Below are 20,507 nucleotides of genomic sequence, written 5' to 3' on the forward strand. Positions count from 1 at the left end.
GCTGCCTGGAGTTGAAGACTTGCTTCAGGACACGGCACATCGGTCGCGAACAACAGAATGCGTCTGCTTGTTCTCTCAACTCTTTCGGGTGCAGTGGTGCTGCTGTTGCTATCTCTGTTCAGGTTTGTGATCAAGTTTCGCAGTTACAGAGCATTTTACAAAGATGTGCCATGCCCACCACACGATCCGATATGGGGCCATCTGAAGCTGGTGAGTTGATCAGAGTACATGCAGTGGGCTAGTCTGACCTCACAAGCTCGGCGACCTCCTGGCGGAGCTTCCGCCGAACTTCCACTACCAGTCTCTCATGGAATACATTGGGCGAAAGTACAACATGCCTCCAGTCTATCAGCTTGATCTCTGGCCAGCTGCGCACCCAATGATACTCTGTTCCGATCCGGCAGCTATTGCACACATGACACAGACCCATAGCTTCCCCAAACATCCGGCAATCGATAGCTTTGTTTCGCCTCTTACAGGAAAGCCTACCATGGTGGCGGTCGATGGACCGGAGTACAAGAAAATCCGATCTATCGTCATGCCGAGTTTTGCGCCGTCGCACGTTGCAAGCCTCACGCCGGTAATGTCACGGCATGTCGCGCGTTTCATTGAGAAATTGGAAGCATTCGCGGACACTGGAGAGACCTTCAAGTTGCAAGATCACGCGATGTCGCTCACGCTGGATGTTATATGCGAGGTTGTCATGGGTATCGACACTGACTCTCAGCGGCAGTATAATGCCCTAGCGTACCACTTTGGGCAGGCTGCCAAAAACACCCCAATCTCAGGCCTGAACCTAGGAGTGCTCAAGATGTTCATTCCTCGTTGGTGGCATGCATCTCGACAGACCAGTATCGTAACCAAGATCATCCGAGATCGCCATGCACAAAGTGCAGGAACGAAGTCACAACGCACCAAGGTTGCAATCGACCTCTTCATACAGGCGTATAACGAGCAGCAGTCTGGCGCAACCGATCAGACCAGACTCGACCCGTCGTTTTCGAATCTCGCGGTGGTCAACATCAAGACGTTGCTCATGGGCGGCCACGATACCACATCTGCGACGATTGCCTACATGTTGGCTCTGCTCTCAACTCATCCAGCTGTCACCGCCAAATTGCGTGCCGAACACGAGCGTGTCTTCTCCGGCGATCCCACCACCACTTTCGCTACCATCGCCGCTCAGATTGATGCGAAGCCCGCCTTGCTCTCCGACTCTTCTCTCCCATATACCGCCGCCTGCATCAAAGAGACCCTTCGAGTCTTCACGCCCGGCAATTCCAACCGGCTGAATCCCGCAGATCCGTCTGAAGGAATCACTTACAACGGCAATGAACATATTCGCACGCTTCCAGGTGCGCAATTGTGGTTGTTGCTGCCACGTCTGCATCGAGATCCGGCAGTGTTCCCACGTCCGCACTCATTCATTCCAGAACGTCACTTGCCCTCTTCTCCATTTGGACCAATCCCCAAAGACGCTTTCCGGCCCTTCGAAAAGGGCCCCAGAGCCTGTGTGGGCTCAGAGATCGCAATGATGGAGATGAAGCTGGTGCTGATTGGGCTTGTATGCAGTGGTCTGATTGGGGATGTGAGGTATCCAGACCCGACGCCATTGGCACCGGAAGGCAGCGGCTTGGGAGGCGTAGATAGTGGCGTGGATGCAGAGGGAAATGTGTACGAGGAAAGGAGGTGGTGGTCGGTCATGGAATTTGCGGCAAAGCCGAATCAGGGCCTGCCTTTTGGCGTGCTGCGACCGCAAAGTGCCACGAAGAAGTAGACTGTGACGTGAAGAAAGCAATTCGAGCGCACGATCGCAACCTGCGAAGATCCTCCTGTATGCACTTCGTGGGTAGACTGGTGTCACAAGCCTTTGCGATCCTAAAACCCTCAGAGGCAGTCTTTACCACAAGTTGCATAAGGTGTACCAGATTTGGAAAGAACGCAACAGCGGCGATGTCCACTGACACGACCCTGCCAGTGACGATTGTGGGGTGGAAGGCACGAGTGCGGGATGCAAGCGGGCCCACTGTATGACAAACCACAACGGCAAACAGCGAGTACTTGATCATATTGGGATTGCTGGGCGGCCTTCGTGATACAAATACTAGGCACATCCACAAGCATGACAGATCGTAGGCACCCTGCATTCCCGGATCGCTTTAGAGGTGTCTAGTTGCCAGCTACATTGGTGCCATTGCAGTTCCCCTATCTCCTTCGTCACGGTCCTCCGATGGCCCCAATTCGCGTCGGTATAGTCGGGCTCTCCGCTCAACCCGCAACATGGGGCCAACTCGCCCACCACCCATTCCTCTCGAAGTCGCCACACTACAAGATTGTGGCCCTTTGCAACTCCTCCATAGCCTCTGGGCAAGCCGCCATCAAATTCTACGGCCTCGACCCGGAAACTACCAAAGCGTACGACAACTATGCAGCCCTGGCCACAGACCCAGACATCGACTTCCTCATCATCACTACGCGAGCGGACACGCACTACGACGCCGTCTTGCCCGCCTTGAAGTCACCACCAAAAAGCCTCAAAGGCGTCTACTGTGAATGGCCCCTCGCTGCTACCACCGAGCAGGCTAAGGAGATGCATGACCTAGCTAAGAAAGCAGGCCTCAAGACCGTCGTTGGGCTGCAAGGCCGCCTCTCGCCCACCGTCACCGCACTCCGTCGACTAATCCAATCCGGTCGATTTGGCCAAATCCATAGCATCAACTACCACGGTGCAATCAATGTGTGGCAGAACAACGCCGCGGGAGCCAAGTACTACTACTTCATGGACAAGGCAGTTGGCGGAAATCTGCTGACTATTTACGGTGGACACTGTCTGGATTCATTGCTGTATGCGCTGGACGCGGAGCTCGTGCCGGGCGGGTACAAGCCGATGTTGGCAAATTTGAGGCCACGAATGTGGCGGACGGGTGCGGATGGGCAAGTGCTGAAGGACGAGGGAACATATGAGAAGAACACGCCGGATCAGATCTTGCTGCAGGGACGAGTCAAGTTGGGCGATGTCGATGACGGCGATACAGAAGGACCGAGCTCCGACCCAGTCCTCTCTTTCCATCTTCGCGCCGGCAATCGCTTTTCACCCACCTCACCCGGCTCGACTTGGCGGATATACGGCACAAAAGGCGAAGTCGTGGTTGAGTTCGCCAGTGCGGGACCACAGATCGGTGCGCCGACCTCGATGAAGTTCTCGAACATGAAGACCGGTGAGGTGGAGGATCTGCTGCCCGAAGCGGTGGAGGGTGGTAGGCTGGATGGCAGCCCGGATGTAGCATGGACGGATTTGCCGACCCCTGGGCAGAATATTGGGAGGATCTTTGAAGCGTATGCGTTAGCAAAGCAGGACAACTACGCCAACTGGGGTGAGGCGGTGAAGAGGCATGAGTTGCTAGATGAGTTCTGGGCGAGTGGGATGTGAAATGCGGAAGGGACTTCAGAGCGATCGTGAAAGAGAAACAGTATGGTAAATGGAAGAGCAAGCACACGAGCACGTGGACGCCTTCATCCGACGAGCTGAAAAGGTATGCACTTAAGCGGAGCGTGCCAAACATGGTACGCTCTCGTCACAGCGAATGCTTATTACAGGTCTGCAGGTATAGGTACTCCAACATGTTGTTGTGGCCACCTCAGCTACCTGAGTTCAGTCCTATGACGTTCAACAGCCTTCGCAGAAGACACTGACTGACGGTCGCTGAACACTGCGATACGACCAAGTCTCGTCCCCTGACAACCAGTAGGTGAGTACAAGATATAGCTCTATCACTCGAAATTCGGCAAGTGCGTTCATTCGCAGAGCAGATGACTCCATGCACCTGCTCTGTACGATTCACCATCGTCAATGCTGGTAGTACCTTTCGCTGCGACTCCCCCATCGGCGCACGAGCATTCACGACCAGACTCTCGACAAGGGTTAGCATCAGTAACAGCATCTCCTCGCGGCAACGAGGTCCTCTACATTCCACATCAAGAAGTAATTCGACATTCACTCTTGCTGTGCTTGGAAACGGCGTCCTAAAACCGGCGCCCTCGCCGGGCACGTACAGACCGCTAGCACGTTCTTTGCTTCACACAGCCTTCCGTCAAATTCAACAACGGCGACAACATCACAATTCTGATATCATCAAACAGTGCCGAGGGTGCAGATCATGCCTGTTCTGCGAGACCGAGACATCGACGGATTTGAAGTCGAAGTGTTGTTCATCATCCTGTTGTTTTTGTTGTTGTTCTTCTCAGAGCTTACGCGACACTGAAGACTACCCGGCGGTCCTGTACCTTTCTTGTTTTTTCGTCGGCATTATGGCAACAGCTTGTCTGGTGGGCTGTGCAGCGTTTCTGCATGGTATGTGGGTAGCATATGATGTGAGCAAATGGGTGAGAAGAACGCTGGGTGTCGAAGAAACGGCACTAAATGTTGCAACAAAAACTGAAGGTCAACCAACGGCTCGACAGCTAGTAGGTATGAGAAGGATCGGTACGGTGACTTGGCCGATATACGCCGACGTGCCATGTCAGAAAAAGAAGACAGTGGTCCATGCGTCCTCCGAAGCTGACAAGGAAGTGGTGGAAACGCGGGCAGAGTAGAAGAAAGTATGTGACGACTCACACAAAGCCCTCCGCGACACCAGGATCAACACGAAACACGATTTTCGCCAGGCTTTCCACATCTAGGAGGCTCGACCATGCCCTCGGGGCCAGCAGACAACGGTACTTTCCATCAGCTGGCACATCATCAAGGTACTCGGACCCACACACAGGACACCCTGTGACTTCGAAGTACTTCTCGGGCCGTTATGGCGCGTCGCTTTTCATCTTGTGCTGTAACGACTCATCAAAAATCATCATTTCGATAACCAGTCGTGATTTTGCTGCCACTGGGAAGGCGGCTCGAATATCACTGCAGCGACGATGGCCACATTGTGCACCACTCCGATCCTCGCGCAAAGTCAGGGCTTGACGGTGATCTGCCCACTTCTCAAACGCGCGCAACCATTGCTATCTTGCTTTGGCACAACAAATGCATCATTTAGAGCGCGACGAGGCTACTCCACGACCCTGAGAAGTACCATTTCCAGACCTGAGCCACGAATCTCGCCATTCAGCATATCCAACCGGCCGAAAGGAGCTACCTATACTGCTAGATCGAACAGTATCCGCTTGCGACATTTTGTATCCTCAGGATTCGTAATACCGTTCGGAGACCACAACAACTCTGGGCCAGCTTTCCATCCCTTCCTCATGCAGCAGCAAAGGCTAGACGACGATGAAGACTACGGCTCCTTCCCGAAGATCTATCCCTGGCCTAGACCATATCAATGCTGTGATTCGACAAATCCACCGTGCGCTAATGGGCCATGCCCGGTCAACACCTCCAAAGATCCAGAGGTCAATAATTGTCCAACGTGGGACTCGAGGCGGGGGATATGTGTCCCCAAGCAGGCGATCGACGATAAATGGCAAACGTTCTGCGTCTTTGCGTACTTGGTCGGTTCAGTAATTTTGGGAGTGCTCGTATACAAGAATTGGTCGCAGACCCACGTAGACGAATGGACCCAATGGCTGCGTACGGAAGGCTGGTGTGCCATGAGGACTCGGGTCGCAGAACAACTCCGTGGCGATCTTCCTACTGCCCGTGTTGCTGTTGCGGTGAAAGAGCTCACAGAGACAGTCGAGGACCTCGCAAGACGGACGGATGGTGGTGGGACGCCTCCTGCCATCAGTAGTGGGAAAACTCACTGCGTTGAAACCAACAGTCAGCCCACTCACACCAGGGAAGATGAATCCAACTGCCACACCCGACCGCAGCTGGAGACTACACCACCATCGGAGACATCTCACGCTGTCACGGCGACTGGCGACAGAAACAAGATTCGAGACCAGTGTGCATGGAATGTTGGTTGGATGACAGGCATACCGGTGTACGCCTGGGTGGGAACACACTTTTCCGACTCCTGGCAGCCCAGCGAACCTGCTCGCAAGAGCACAGCTGAGGCTACAGAGAATCAAGACCAGCCCCAGTCGGGAGCAAGCCCGCCGCACCAGCCAGATCATAAGCCCTCCCCACTTACAGAGCCGGCTCACAGCAAACATGCAGGTGAAGGGAGAAGCCGGGGATCCGAAGTGACGAAAGGGATAGTCTGTGGGGCTGTGATTGTACTGTTGCTCCTGGTCCAGGAGGTTCTGTGAGCATGCGCAGACTCGGGGTGGCCGAGCAGATAGTGAAGCAAGCTGTCTATGGTGGCTGGAGTGGAAGCCCAGAACAATTGAGATGGAGGATACTCGTACCTAGAAGCAGAATCTCAACTGCTCACGCTTTACCGAAGTTTTCACTTTCAGAGCCAGTCGACCGTATTGTCGGCACTGGCAGACCATGGTACTACCATCAGCTGCTATCAGCTGGCATATGATGAGGCATTTGGGACCCCCACACAGGACACCTCTGTCGATTTAAGGTACTCCTCGAGCGCACATGGTGCGTTCACTCTCGTCTCCTGCTATACGTACTCATCACAAAGTATCGTTTCCTCAACACTCTTCGACACTATTCAACAAGAAGGCATTTGACGGGCACAAGGCAGCATGTCCGGCCCATCGACGACTTTGATGCTGGGCGAGATGGGAGCGCTCTGTGCTCTCCACCCAGGCAATCCAACACCACTACTTCCAGCCCTACAGGCTGCTCGCTATGCTCTTCCATCGACCGGCATGATTAAGCCCTGCATGAGAACTGCGACACGGGCGTTGCCATTCCGTGTCATCGCACCAACCACAAGGTCGTACCATACGTCAAACCAGATGATCAGCAGACCCAGCACGACCCCATCCTATCGCCGCTCAACAATCGACCATGCTCCGACGACAGTCCTCAGCAGTATCGCATTCCAACAGAAGCGAGGGTTCAAGGCTGTGACAGCCGCTCTTCGCACCGACACAGTCTACCCCTGGCCGGCACCATATCACTCGTGTCCCTCAACCGAGCCACCGTGCAAAGATAGCTTTTTTTTCATGCCCAGTCAACACCTCCACCGGCCTCGAGAAAAACAATTGCCCAACCTGGGACGAGAAAAGAAGGGTTTGTGTCCCGAAAGCGGTGAGCGAAGAGAAGTCCAAACGGCGGAAAGATCGACTAGAGGATTACTTGTGGATGGCTTATGGTGTTTGTATTGGTCTATTCGGCATATGGCTTGGGCGGACCATATGGGTCACGAAAGACATCGTGCAGCCACCAACGAAGGCACAATAAACCATTGCAGCGACTGCGCAGCCTGACAAGAAAACCTCCCAACCAGCAGTACCGACACACCAACAAAGCGCGCCCGAAGGAAAGGGCCGAGTGTTGGACGTCGCGAAGGTCGTCGTCCTTGGGACCGTGCTTGCATCCGCGGTGCACTTCCTCGTTTTAGTTGTTGTCCGCAATGGACTCTGAGCGCCCGCAGGTTGGGAGTATATAGGCCAGTGTTGGAGTTGACCATGGAAGGCGTAATGATTAGCTGCGCCGTGATGTCTGAATAGAGGCTTCTATGGGACCAGAATCTCAACTCCTAAGCTGTTTGGAGGCTTGCAAGACAAACGTTCCGCTCTTTGAGCACAGTAGACACTACTCTCCTCTGTCTCCGGCTTTCTCAATCAATTGCGAATCGTCTGACGTGCTTCGTCGTGCGACGTCACTTCTGGTCAAGAACATTAGAGCTAATACCAGAGCTGGGAGGAGTCTGACCTTTTCCATAGCTTTCAGCACGGCTGCTCTCCATCTGTTTTCCTTGGAAGACGCTATGCGTCGATCTCGTTGGTTAATTTCTGCGCACTCTTCGTACGCCAGGAGGGCTTTGCGACGGTCTTTAACATCCCTTTCTGCCCACTTTTCGTACACCGAAAGGGCATTACGGCGGTCTCGTTCCTCCATGTCTGTGCGCTTCTCATACACCAGGAGGGCGCTATGGCGGTCTCGTTCCTCCCTTGCTGCCCACAAATCCTGCACCACAAGGCTCTGCGTCGGTCTCGTATGTCATTCACTGTCCACTATACGCACTCAGGAGGCTGTCGAACGACGAGAGCTTGAAAGGAGCGTGAAGACGTACTGCAACAATTGCTCCAGCGATGACCCAATGAGAAGTCCTTACATCTCCGCCAATCTTGGCGGCCTTGCTGGCGTATTGGGTGGCTGAAGCCAGAAACGAGCGGGCTGGGAATGACCACATACTTAGATGCGTTTGCGTCTCGGTGTGAGATAAGTTTGAGGTGAGTCTGAAGTGGCGTTGATGAACGAATGAGTAGAAAAACATGCAGAAGTGAGGGAACGGAAACAGCTGTAAAGTAAATATCAAATTAAGGTACTCGAGCCTGATCCGCGCCTTCCCAAGTTGCACGTACTTGCCCTCGTCTCTACGTCAAGGGCACTTGACCCCTTTGAGCACTAATGAAACCACAAAAACAGAAGTGACCGGCATTGGGGAGCACGCTGAGTTTGCCCATCAAGGCAGTGACAAATACAAGAAAGACGCGACCTTAAAGCCAGGCTGTTGAAGCAGAAAGAAAACATCGTTAGCGGAAGTCCTCCTCACTGAGATCTCAAGGGAGCGCTTGCACTCACACTAAAGCAATGGAATGTCCCACGATCGATCTGCTCCTTCGTTGGAAAGCCATCCTTGATCGCATAAAGCTGCGTCCTCGGGTTCATCTCCGGACCAGGGCACGCCTTCTGGTCGTACACCTTGAGATATTGCCAGCCGCTCAGTGTGGTGCATGCATTGCTCATGACCAGAGAATCGCCAGTCGGGGACTGGGTGTCGTAATTGATTTGTTCGATGTTCATGCACTGGGACAGGTCGTTCCGGCCGGTCTGGGGAACCTTGCCGGTGTAGTAGCGGTTGCCAAAGATGCCCTGGCGTTCGACGGTGCCGTTGGCGAAGTAGGTTGGGATGACTTGAGAGCAGATCTTTTGCGGTCCGGTGCCTTCTGCGTCTGCAAGAAACAGACGGTCAGTAATTAATGGTTACCTAGGTAGTCATGGATGCGGGAACAGGGTTGTCTTACCGCCGTTCAGTGGGATGAACTCGCAGGATTCGGATCCGGCGGTCCCCATATCCTTCCCAGTCCAGACGGCGGTTGCTGTCGCGATGAATGCCAGCGCCACGCCTTTGACCAAAAGCTGACTGCTCAACATGTCTGCTTGCTTGTCCCCGAGGTCCCTAGGTAGATCTGGCAACAATTCATAGCTGAGCCGCAACCGCTCGATTCTTGTATCTGACCATGCCAAGCTCTGTCCGGGCGGGCTTTGCCCAGACAGGAGTCATTGTCTGGTGGTCGCAAGCAGATGGGAAACAAAGAGCTAGGTCTATCGGTGTCCGTACGGGCCTCAACAGCATCGAAGGACGACTATACAATGCTGTAGGCTTTGTGTGGAGACAATGAGAACGTGCCTTGACCATGGCTCTGGTCTCATGAGAGCTTAATTCTGCGTGGGTGCCTACCTGGAGACGCTTTGACAAGGAGAGCAGGAAGTGCACACAAATCAGCAGCGGCGCATGCTCTCGCCGGCCGGTTCTGTCACCATCATACCATCATCGGTAGTACGATATCTAAGGACTCAAGTAAGCAGCATAGGAGTCCAGGCCTGCCCGAACTCCGAGGACACAGGTGCGGAACTGAGAATCCGAGTCGAGCCAACGATCTAGGACTTAGCTGCCCAGCTGTAGACAGCTCGCACACGCTTTCTGTGAAGAGACCCTTTTGGTTGCATATATGTAAAGGAGCGCGGAAGAGTGTGGCTGAATTCTACCTGGTGTGGCGGTGTAGTCGTGCCTGAGTCAGGATCTTGGGCATCCCGATCCCCACCGATCTGGACAGAGTAGCCGAAGCCTTGATGAATGAGATGGCTGCAGAGACATACGTCAGTACCGACATGCAGGTGTGCTGATGAAAGCTTCTTGCCGGTGCCTCCTTGATGATGGCCACGATGCGAACTGTACACAGCTGTGTAGATGGTCACGAGCAGTAGCAAAAGCAAGCTCAGTTCATCATGACTGCAGGACGAAAGCGATCTGTGGCTGAGGAAAATCGCTCGGGAAGAGTCGGCAGGAGCATGTAAATTTCTTTGACTATAATGGATGCGTTACAATTGGTGGATGGGACTTGCTGCCAGTCCCCACCTCATGGTCCCGGGCTTGATTGACGTTACTACTTTTTCGCAGCAACAAGTTCTTGCGTTCTTTCTCTGCTGTTCCTATTCATTCACACTACTAGCATCCTCACGCATCCATCAAATTCAGTAGTCATCTCAAATTTGAACTACTCCGAGACCCTCTATCACAATGGGCAAGAACGATAGCTTCGCACCTGGTACGTTTACCCGCGCGTCATACCCCAACAGAGCTTTGTCGCAGCTTCCATGACATGGGCTTTCATCCGAGCCGAGTCCTTCAAGAGCAGGATGCCGAGCACACTACATCGCATTGCGAAAATGGCACACCTCCCGTTATTCTGGCTGCTTGCAGAGATGTACTCGTGAGACGAGCTGCCGCCAACCAAGTGGCAACAGCCCTGCCATGCCGGTCCAGCACCTGTGCGCATCGCTCGATCGTGCTCGAGCGATTGGACACCTTGGGAAGGGCATGGTCATCACTATGAGAAGAGGCTATCGCCCATCACAGGCTCGCCACAGACTCGGACAGAAGGGGGCAACTTGTGATTGGAAGTTGCTGCAAAGCCCGGTTTTAGTCGGACGCTCTGTCGTTCACGTGCTAACAAACATGCCATAGGTGACGCGAAGAAGGGTGCCAACCTGTTCAAGACGAGATGCGCGCAATGCCACACCGTCGTCGAATCTGAGGGCAACAAGATCGGACCCAACCTGCACGGCCTGTTCGGTCGCAAGACTGGCTCCGTCGAAGGCTTCTCGTACACCGATGCCAACAAGCAGAAGGGTATCACATGGAAGGAGGACACACTCGTACGATCTCCTGCAGATGCGGTACGCGAGCTCGGCTGACCGGAACCAGTTCGAATACCTCGAGAACCCCAAGAAGTACATCCCCGGCACCAAGATGGCTTTCGGTGGTCTCAAGAAGGGCAAGGGTATGTCGCATCATCCTCAATTCGTTGACCGCACAAGATACTGACCGTTCACAGACCGGAATGATCTCATCACCTGGCTCCAGGAGGAGACCAAGTAGACGGTCGTAACATATGCCTACACGATACGACCACACGATGCCCTAAGTCATGGCAGCAGCCACCGCAGACTTCTGTTGGACGGCTCTGTACGGGCATCAACCGAAGCATCGAGCACTTCCCCTTCGATTGCTGTATCACTACTACTAGCCGACCATCTTTCAATCACATCACCATCAGGCCACGCCCTCTTTGCAATGTATGCGACCATGGATATCGGACGGCGCGGATCGCCGGAGAAGCCGGCGCGCAACACATCGGGCGTTTGTATATAATCTCCTTAGCCTGGAGCAATTGGGATATGCTGGCGGATGCGCCCGATCACCTGGCCACCACAGCAACTCCCTCTTTTTACTCTGCTCTCCAAAACCCATTCGGGTATTCTAGACCGACATCTTCACACAAGTTCTAAGCTTCGGCGATCACTTGCTTTGTACTGCCTCTACCCTTGCATGATGCGTTTTCAAGTCCACAGAGTCTTGGAGCTTTCTCGCCTTCTGATTGGTCGAACACCACTGCCCGCTACTGCACGTCTCGACCAGGCTCCTATGAAACAACTGCGTCTTTCCACTGTGCTATCCCAGCCTCCTCCCTATTTCATACGCACTATCCTTGTAGTTGCACGCGTCCAGAACGCGATCGTCTGCCGTACTGGCTCTATCCGGATCATGGAGTTGCCCCGCCTTGACACCAGGTGAGTGGCTGGGCATGCCAGATGGTGGACTTCGATGATCAGAAGTTCAACGGCAGTACCTGCTCAACAGGTACCTTACATGTAGCATAGAGCCTCCCAAGCAACCGGTCACCAATCATCAAAGTACTGTGAACACCCGTTCCGACCGCTTTGGCGACCACAAGTGAACGACCCGAACCAGATCTCGCCCGGCAACCAAGGAAGGTGGCCTCTCCCGACCATCCCCCACCTTCTTCATCAGTACACCCAACCTTGCCAACTTGCAGCTCACCGTTTCATGCATTCCCTGCATCATCTCACCTGCGCCCACACCACCACATGGCAGCCATGATGGCTGCCGCCACCACAAATCCAGACCATCGCAGTAGCATGTTTGACGACCACGGCTCCGTCGCCGCCTCGCTCGAAGACTTCGAAGAGCAGGAACGACGCTCGCCCCTCTTCGACATCCCTTCGCAGCATTCTGGCTTCAAGTCCGAGAACGATGGGTCAGAGATCGACGACCACTCGAGTGCTGGTGCGCCGTGGTCGCCGCCAGGATTTCGAAATCATCGACCAGATAGCGGAGGAAGCGCGGCGGCGTGGTTTCGACAGGATCCCTACGGACGTTTTGCGCTGCGACCGCAGCCGATGAGCTCGCCGAGAGGCTCGAGACAGACGAGCCCAGAGTATGAGGATGCGCGAGGAGAGCAGGGCGAGGACTTGACGATCGCAGCGAACATTCCTTTGCCAAGAGCGGGCACGATCTCACCCGTGAAGGGGCAATCGCCTGAACCAGAAATCAAGAGCGAGCCTAACGACACATTCTCAACGCCCGAACCCGAATCACCCGCAACGAACAATAACTACATCCGCCTCGCAATCCGCGCCGAAGTCCTCCAACGTGAGCCCTTCATGCCGCTCCTCAACCTCCTCTCTAGCACACTACACAACCTCACCTCCACCAAACTCAACACCCTCTTGTCCTTCGTGACCATCGTCCTCAGCCTCACAACCCTCCGCCTTCTCTCCCTCCCTCCAACTCCACAACCAGTCCCCGACCTAGTCAAGCTCTCCTCCCTCGCCAAATCCTTCGAGCCTCTAATATTCTACTCCGAGCACGGCCACGCGCAAACTCTCCACCTCCAAGAAACGTCCATCGCGGTTTGGGACCTCGGCGAATCCGTCCGATTAGCCAACATGACATCCGCCCCACTCATCGTCTCCTCCCTGGACACCCTCTCGGAATCCCTCAAATCCCTTTCCCTCGAACTGACGCGCTTCTTCGCCGCAGTCGACGCCGACGTCGACGGCATCCTCATCGTCATGGACTGGGCGCGGCGCGAACTCCTCACACTCTCGCACTCCCAACACAACCCCTCCTACCCAACGCTAGCCTACGATAGGTTATACGCCCTCGCGAACCGCTTTCCTCCACACCTCCTTCAATCTCCCAAAACACACCAACCGACGGCCTTGGGGCATCTAGTAACCAACATCTTCGGCACGCCCACACCCACCCGAACCCACGCTACCCTCTCCCGCACCTTCCACGAACTCCTCTCCGTCCTCGAAGAATCCATCACGTCGGAACTCACGCACTCCGCCGCCCTCTTCAGCCTCTTCGAAGCCATCGATCGGCAATTCCTCAACCTCCAGCGCACGGTCGTGCGGGAAACGGACACCCAAGAACGCCTTGAGTCCGATCTACTGTCGGGGCTGTGGGTGCGTGTAGTGGGCGTCAACGGCGCCGCGTTGAAGAAGTTCGAGCGGAATAAGGAGTTGTTGAGGCGGTGAGGGGCCGGATGGTTGGTAATAAGGGGTTGGTGATGGAGCATTATAGTCGGTTGCAGACGTTGAAGGTTGGTTTGGAGGCTGTGAGGCGGAAGTTGGTTAGTCCGTTGATTTCGAGGAATGATAGTGTGAGTTTGCTGCCTGGACTCGGTGGTGGCAGCAGCAGAGACTCCCAAGGGCAAGGCGATGCTGGCGGTGGGCAAGGGGTTATTGAAGGTCAGATCAAAGGCTTGGAGTCAACACACGACTATCTCCGCCAGGTACGCGAAAAGCAGAAGGCAAAGTTAATGGAAATGGTCTATGGCAGCGGAAGTCGGAGAGACACTCGGATGCTTACAGGCGTCGGGGTGGATGGCGAAGGGGTGCCGGTCTTGGATTGAGCGTCGATACATTGGTTGTCGATGCTACTGATCACACTGACGATGTTCGCGTGTAATGGGCTCTACATTGGCTGCTTGTCCATGGAAGCCGGTCACGAAGACCTTCTCGCGGAAGTCGCCTGCCAGAGACAGCAGGGTACAGGCACACAGTCGCCGCCCGGAACCCCCCTCGCTGAGAGGCGGACATCCGCCTGCATCAGACCTTGGAGTCAGAGCGCTGGCAGGGAGGCTGCCTGCATTGGTGAACGCAATCACGGAGTTCTGGATGGCAGGGAATTCCGGTTGAGACCTGATTTGGGAATCGAAATGCCACCGCAGCGGGCACACATTTGTTCGGTGTCTGGATAAGTGGAAAGGCCATCACAGCAGGCGGTGCTACTGCCTCGGAACTGGAATATGAGAATGGAACGCCTGGCCTGGCAGTATGAGATATGGCGTTGGATACGATGTGATGTGCTGTCTCAGAAGAGCCTCTGAACAGGAATGGTCTTGTGTATACGATCGAAATGTGAATGACTTGCGATGTGAGTAGCCAGCGTTACAGCTATTGCTACCATGGGAATGTATGTAGTACAAATCAGTTATTTTACACTAGGCCTACCGCAGCTCAACACCCAAATCCCCCTTCATCTTCTCCGTAATCTGCCTGTGCAAATCATTAACCTCCTCATTCGTCAACGTTCGCTCCAGGCTGCGATAATTGATCCTATAGCACAAACTCTTCCGGCCTGATTTCGGATGCACGAACTCATCCACAAGCTTCACATCCTCGACCAGCGTCCCACCAATATCGCGCACGATCTCCATGACGTCGTTCTCGTGGAATGCTGCGGGTTGGACTTCTGCTGGAGAGGCTTTCGTCGCGTCACCGCCTGCTGCTGCAGCCACACCTGTCTCACGCGCCTCGAGCGGTGATACAGCTGCCGGTGATGCGGGAATCCAGAAGGCGACGTCTTTATAGCAGGCAGGGTATTTGCTGAAGGGTTCGTACTTTGTGATCTTGCCTTCTTGGAACTGGCTCAGGAAGCGGTGGTCAGTTGACCAGAAGAGACGGATGTCTGGTATGCCGAAGAGCAACATAGCGAGGCGTTCAACGCCGAGGCCCCAAGCCCAACCAATGGCATCGTGCAAGCCGGCTTTCTTGAGGATGGGCTGTTGGACGATCCCGCATCCAAGCAGCTCCAGCCACTCGCCCTGCCAGAAGACTTCGAGCTCGAAGCTGGGGCTTGTGAAGGGGAAGTAGGCCTCGACCCAGCGGATCTGGATGGGTTTGCCTTTGGCTTCTTCGCCGCCTACGCCGGCCGCGGCGGCTTCGGTGAAGACCCTGTCGATTAGGCTTTCGAGGCTGAGTTTGAGGTGCTCCGTCAGCAATTTGACTTCTTCTTCGTCGTGCTCTGTTTGTAGTGGGTTTGACTTGTAGTTGTGGACTGCATCTTCGACTCTGATCAAGCGGCCTTCGGATCTGGGTATGCGTTCCATGTTGGCCTCGATCGCGTGGCGTCGCTGGTGTAGTGCCTCCCACCTGTTGCGTGGCGAGTACGACTTTCTGAAGCAGTGTGCGCCTTCCATCTGGTGGAAGACTGGGAAGTGGCTCCGATCGATGCTGTCCCGGCGGTACACATCGGCGCAGATGTTGTAGGACCAGGCTTTATGCTTGGCCATGTACTCGAAGGCTGCGGCTTGGTGGGCGGACGTATGCGTTCGCAGGACGTGGTTCGAGTTGACATAATAGGTGTCCGTGCGTGACCGGCCAGGATGGTCTTCTGGGAAGCCTAGAGAATCGAAGTTCTTTTCGACCGTGACTACCGGACTGCGGACATTGTGGCATACTGATTGTGGGAAGGTGTTTTGTATGAGTTTCTTGGTGATACTGATTGGATGATCGGGTTGATTGTACAGCCTTCGGCCGATGAGGGAGAGGATCGTGGGCGAGAGATTGCTGGTCTTATCAAATAGGTATGCATCACCGGCTACTCTTGCGCCGGAGAGTGGTCCATCATGGCGTGTTGTGTTGTTTGTAGAGGCTCGGAGCTTCGCCTTGAATTCTAGCTCGTCTGGAGAACCTTCGTCGTTCTCAGGCTCCCGGCCATACAAAGCTTCTGAGCTGGGATACCTCCAGTTAGTTACTGTGGGTGGTGCTGTCGGTTCAGCCGCCGCCGTGCTCTGCCATCTGTGGCTTGATTGTATCGAGGTGAGTGCCGTCGGTCGCGGTGCCAGACGCGCATTTTGATACGCTCGTACGAATCACCGGTGACGGCGAGCCGCATGGCACGGATTGTCCCGACACGCGATGGGCGATGTGACCTTCGACTGGCTCTGGTACCGGCTGTGCAAGCACCTCTTTCTCAAGACTGCTCTGCTTCATTCAAGCTACTGCGACTGGAGTTGGAGAAGAAGAAGAAGAAGCGATGTCGGCGCCAAGAGCACGCATTTCGAGATCGAAGGCCCAGAGAAGCCAATCATGACCCATCTCGAAACCACTGACAGGCTCGGCTCGGAAAGAGCACATGCGGCTCAGGGAAGCCATATCATCGCGTGGGCAAAGAGAAAGTTCGCAGCTCGGGGTTGTTCAGGACCTCCCCGAAGGAGTGACTGTCCTAGGCCATTCTTATATGCCCGGATCTTACTTCGAGATCTCTCACTCCCGTCTTTACTGTCGTGAACATTGCGCCCATTCACCTTTGAGCCTCTCAACCTCTCTCCTCCTCTCACCTGCTCTATACCTAATTGACTGGACCCATACGCTACCCCTCGGAGCACTCCCAAGCAGTCCCCTGCTGCCTCACATGGATCGATGTCGAACAGCCAGTCAAAGGTAGAGCAGCTGGGAAGCAAAGCTCAGAAGCTGGACAAGAAGCTCGACAATGAAGCCACACAGCTCAAGAAGCCCGCAAAGGCAGGCCAGGTGCACTATCCGTTCTGGTTTGGTGGGAGTGCCGCCTCCATGGCAGCAGTGTGCACCCACCCGCTTGATCTGAGTACGTTCTCGGAACCACGTCAACACTACCAAGCTCCAAACTGATCTAGATCAACAGTCAAGGTTCGCCTACAAACTCGCGCTCCTGACGCGCCCAAGACTACTGCCTCCACCTTCACCTACATTCTCAAGAATGAAGGCCCTCTCGGTCTCTACGCCGGTCTCTCCGCCGCCCTGCTCCGTCAATTGACCTACTCGACCGTTCGATTTGGCGTCTACGAGGATCTCAAGGTCCGCTTCGCCCCCGCTCCGGACCCGGTCACGGGCAAAACACCACAACCCTCTATGCTCAACCTCATTCTCATGTCCTCCACGTCCGGTGTGCTAGGTGGTATAGCTGGCAACCCCGGCGACATTCTCAACGTGCGCATGCAATCCGACGCCTCGCGGCCGCCGGATCAACGACGCAACTACAAGCATGCGATCGACGGCGTCTTCCGCATGGTTCGTGAAGAAGGGCCTGCGAGCTTATTTCGCGGTGTAGGACCCAACTCTGCCCGAGCGCTGCTCATGACTTCCTCCCAACTGGCCTCATACGATGGTTTCAAGGACTTCTGCCTTACACGTCTCGGCATGAAAGACAATTTGAGTACGCACTTTGTCTCCTCCCTTCTGGCGGGGTTCGTGGCAACTACAATATGTAGTCCTGCGGACGTGATCAAGACGCGCATCATGAATGCGGGGAAGGGTCAGGGGATTGCCGGACTTCTGCGAGAAGCGCAGGCCAAGGAGGGTCTATTCTGGATGTTCCGTGGCTGGACACCCAGCTTCATGCGACTGGGGCCGCAGACGATCCTTACCATGGTGTTCCTTGAGCAGCACAAAAAGTGGTACCGGCATCTGAAGGGGCTTGATGAATAGGTCGGTTGAGGTTGAGTTGGTGTAGCGGAAGGCGTGGGCGTGGAGATCGGCACATAGGAGGGCAATCTGGGCGGCGACATCTATCTTTTATTTGTGTGCTGATTTTCTGCATAGCGACGGCGATAGTAAGAGAGTCTGTAACCTGCGCTTTGGATACACATAGAAGGTGAGAGACACGTCAGTGGTTAACACGCCAGTTGATCAATGTACATGATCGATTCAACAGACAGATTCTTCTTCTTTATCAAGATGCTCGGTTTCGTCTCCGTGGTCAGCAGTGCTCACCGAGGCAGCAGGTTCAGGTGAGAAAGGCAGTCTTTCAAGCGACTTCCACACAAGTTGAAGCTGGGGCAACCCGACGACAAAGCAAGAGTTCTGCGGCCTTCGGCCGGCTTCACCAAGCTAGCGCACCTGGATGTCACTTGAAGTCTCGCTACCGCCTATAACCACCTAGTACACATCTCTTCCAACAATGTCGCATCTCACTCTAGACCAACTCCTCACTCAACATCTACGTCGCTGTGATTCAACATGGCGCCCACCGCAACCGACCACTGGTCCCTCTCCGACGACGAGACACAGTCGAAGCTTCCGTTCGACGTGTCAAGCACCGACGATGTCTTCGACGAAGACGAAGTAAGTAATTCCTTGTCGCCAGCGTGGCGACGGTGGAAGACTGACCAGACTCGATCACAGGACCTGAGCGACCTCAGCCCCCTGAACGCGTCGCCCCTCCGAGGAGATGAATACCTCAGTCCTATCATTCACCGCACACCAACGATGCGTCGCCACGCTCGCCGAAAGTCCGAATCCGACTCTCCCCAGACCGTAGTCTACATCGGCGGCGGTGACTCTGGCTCACCTCTTCGCTATGCTGCCATCCAGAAGCCGCGCATCGTAGACCTGTCTCATCACCACCAGAAGGGAGCCTCCAAGCCACCACCAACCACGGCCACTGCCCAGCCCGACATCGACTCCAATAATTTGCTTGGGCACTTCAAGGAGCTTCTCACTACGCAATTCGTCGAGCTCAGATCGACGCTGCGGGTCGAGTTGGCTCAAGTCCGTGACGAGCTGATGGCGGAAGTGGGTGAGATGAGAGAAACGATGAAGCGAGAGATTGCAGAGGTCAAACATGCGAACAAGCAAGGAGCCGATCGACTTCAGAATGCTGTGAAAGTCGGGGTTGAGGCTATGGTGGCTCAGGTCGGTGAGAGCGTCAAACAAGAGTCAGCCAACGTGAAGCTCAGCGTTAACAAAGTCAAGACCGAGCAGCTTGAGTCCACCAACACACTCACCGAAGCTGTTCGCAGCTCAACCACAAACCTGCAGGACGACCTCATCTCAACGAGATCCTCCCTCCGCGAGGCGATTGACGAGGTTCGAATTTCTGTCAAGGACGACATCGCGCAGCTGAAGCGAGAAATGTCGGAGTCGAAAGTCGAGCTCAAGATCGCCGTTGACGCGAGCAAAGCCGCCATCGAGACCGAAATAGCCCAGCTGGGCAGAGACACCGAGGAGGACAAGGTCGAGCTTATGAATGCTATTAAGGCGATCGGAGAGTCAGTCACGGCAACGAGCGACCAGGTGCAGCAGAGTCTGGAAGAAGCGCACACGGATCTGAAAGCGGAGGTCGAAGCGGCAACTCACGCGTCCAAAGAAGCCGCGGCGAAGTTGCATGACGAGGTCGAGACCATTAGCACCTCCCTGAGCACCATGTCGACCAATGTCGGATCTGTCAGCAATGGCAAGTCCATAATTGACTTGCTCCGCTCAATCGAGCAGTCTATCATCGTCTCGGACCAGCCCTTCCCGCTCACTGAGATCCTCGAACGCCTGTCTCGACTCACGTCCGCAACCAGCAATCTCCACTGGCACTCCACACAAGCCCACAACAAGATCCTCGCCCAGCAGACGGACTTCGGAACCACACTAAGCGGCGCAGCCGAGAAACATGGCCAACAACATAGCCCGAGACACCCAGTCCCTACTCGAAAGCGCAAAGACCAGCGTAGTCCAAGCCGCAGAGTCCCAACTGATCGAATACGCCGAGAACAGCGACCACATCATCAGAGCCGCCGTCGAAGATCTGAAAGCGGCCACAAGCCACAATGTCGCAGATGCCATCAGCAAAGCAAACACCATGGTAGACAAAGCCCTCAAGGCCTCCACTACCACCCAGAACGACTGGCATCAACGACTCGAGATCCTGATCGCAGACGTCAAGCGCGAGACCGCCTCCCTATCCGAATCCCGCAAAGCCGAAGCCCGCGACCTGATCCGGACCATCGGCAAGATCGACGACACCGCGATGCGCTCGAACAAGATCGTTTCCGCCATCGAGAAGAAAGCAGAAGAGCTCAAGTTCGTCAAGGATGACCTCTTGCTCTCCCGATTCGATAAGGCTTTACGGCGCGGAATCTCTTGGATCAGATGAGTCAAATGCGGAGTGATCAGGAGCAGTGGCTGATCAAGACGAGTGAGACGATCAGCAACCTGCAGTGGGTTCCAGCTGGGTCGGTGGGTGTCAACGACAGGGAGATGATGAAGGTGGTAGAGAGAGTTGTGAGGGGCGCTTTGGAAGTGCTGAAGCGGGAGAGCGGGCAGAAAGGGGAGAGCCAGCTTCATCAGTTCTGGGTGCAAT

The 20,507-nt window shown here is 54.9% G+C and overlaps 8 protein-coding genes across 8 annotated transcripts; 6 read left to right on the forward strand and 2 right to left on the reverse strand.

The window, feature by feature from the left end:
* Positions 1 to 57: 57 nt before the first annotated feature.
* On the forward strand, positions 58 to 1,777 carry AB675_10768 (monooxygenase AflN; the record flags this gene model as incomplete). Its single annotated transcript, XM_018139559.1, has 2 exons — positions 58 to 210; positions 257 to 1,777. 2 exons carry the CDS (start codon positions 58 to 60, stop codon positions 1,775 to 1,777), a joined length of 1,674 nt encoding a protein of 557 aa, XP_018000654.1.
* A 453-nt stretch (positions 1,778 to 2,230) lies between these two features.
* AB675_10769 (Galactose/lactose metabolism regulatory protein GAL80) lies at positions 2,231 to 3,430 on the forward strand (the record flags this gene model as incomplete). The annotated part of the gene is made up of 1 exon (XM_018139560.1): positions 2,231 to 3,430. One exon carries the CDS (start codon positions 2,231 to 2,233, stop codon positions 3,428 to 3,430), a length of 1,200 nt encoding a protein of 399 aa, XP_018000603.1.
* A 5,136-nt stretch (positions 3,431 to 8,566) lies between these two features.
* AB675_10770 (uncharacterized protein) lies at positions 8,567 to 9,172 on the reverse strand (the record flags this gene model as incomplete). The annotated part of the gene is made up of 2 exons (XM_018139562.1): positions 8,567 to 8,970; positions 9,043 to 9,172. The coding sequence occupies 2 exons, from the start codon at positions 9,170 to 9,172 to the stop codon at positions 8,567 to 8,569; spliced, it is 534 nt and encodes a 177-aa protein (XP_018000937.1).
* A 1,147-nt stretch (positions 9,173 to 10,319) lies between these two features.
* AB675_10771 (Cytochrome c) lies at positions 10,320 to 11,180 on the forward strand (the record flags this gene model as incomplete). Its single annotated transcript, XM_018139563.1, has 4 exons — positions 10,320 to 10,347; positions 10,767 to 10,957; positions 11,007 to 11,082; positions 11,137 to 11,180. The coding sequence occupies 4 exons, from the start codon at positions 10,320 to 10,322 to the stop codon at positions 11,178 to 11,180; spliced, it is 339 nt and encodes a 112-aa protein (XP_018000797.1).
* A 1,022-nt stretch (positions 11,181 to 12,202) lies between these two features.
* AB675_10772 (uncharacterized protein) lies at positions 12,203 to 14,025 on the forward strand (the record flags this gene model as incomplete). Its single annotated transcript, XM_018139564.1, has 2 exons — positions 12,203 to 13,644; positions 13,695 to 14,025. The coding sequence occupies 2 exons, from the start codon at positions 12,203 to 12,205 to the stop codon at positions 14,023 to 14,025; spliced, it is 1,773 nt and encodes a 590-aa protein (XP_018000801.1).
* A 597-nt stretch (positions 14,026 to 14,622) lies between these two features.
* Positions 14,623 to 16,292, reverse strand: AB675_10773 (Phenylalanine--tRNA ligase, mitochondrial; the record flags this gene model as incomplete). Its single annotated transcript, XM_018139565.1, has 2 exons — positions 14,623 to 16,195; positions 16,267 to 16,292. 2 exons carry the CDS (start codon positions 16,290 to 16,292, stop codon positions 14,623 to 14,625), a joined length of 1,599 nt encoding a protein of 532 aa, XP_018000658.1.
* Positions 16,293 to 16,819: 527 nt separating this feature from the next.
* AB675_10774 (Mitochondrial dicarboxylate transporter) lies at positions 16,820 to 17,863 on the forward strand (the record flags this gene model as incomplete). Its single annotated transcript, XM_018139566.1, has 2 exons — positions 16,820 to 17,003; positions 17,061 to 17,863. 2 exons carry the CDS (start codon positions 16,820 to 16,822, stop codon positions 17,861 to 17,863), a joined length of 987 nt encoding a protein of 328 aa, XP_018000710.1.
* A 531-nt stretch (positions 17,864 to 18,394) lies between these two features.
* Positions 18,395 to 20,300, forward strand: AB675_10775 (uncharacterized protein; the record flags this gene model as incomplete). Its single annotated transcript, XM_018139567.1, has 3 exons — positions 18,395 to 18,499; positions 18,560 to 19,846; positions 19,917 to 20,300. The coding sequence occupies 3 exons, from the start codon at positions 18,395 to 18,397 to the stop codon at positions 20,298 to 20,300; spliced, it is 1,776 nt and encodes a 591-aa protein (XP_018000933.1).
* Positions 20,301 to 20,507: the final 207 nt, after the last annotated feature.

This window comes from Cyphellophora attinorum, assembly GCF_001299255.1.
Source record: "Cyphellophora attinorum strain CBS 131958 chromosome Unknown Contig11, whole genome shotgun sequence".
In the NCBI taxonomy this organism is placed as follows: domain Eukaryota; kingdom Fungi; phylum Ascomycota; class Eurotiomycetes; order Chaetothyriales; family Cyphellophoraceae; genus Cyphellophora; species Cyphellophora attinorum.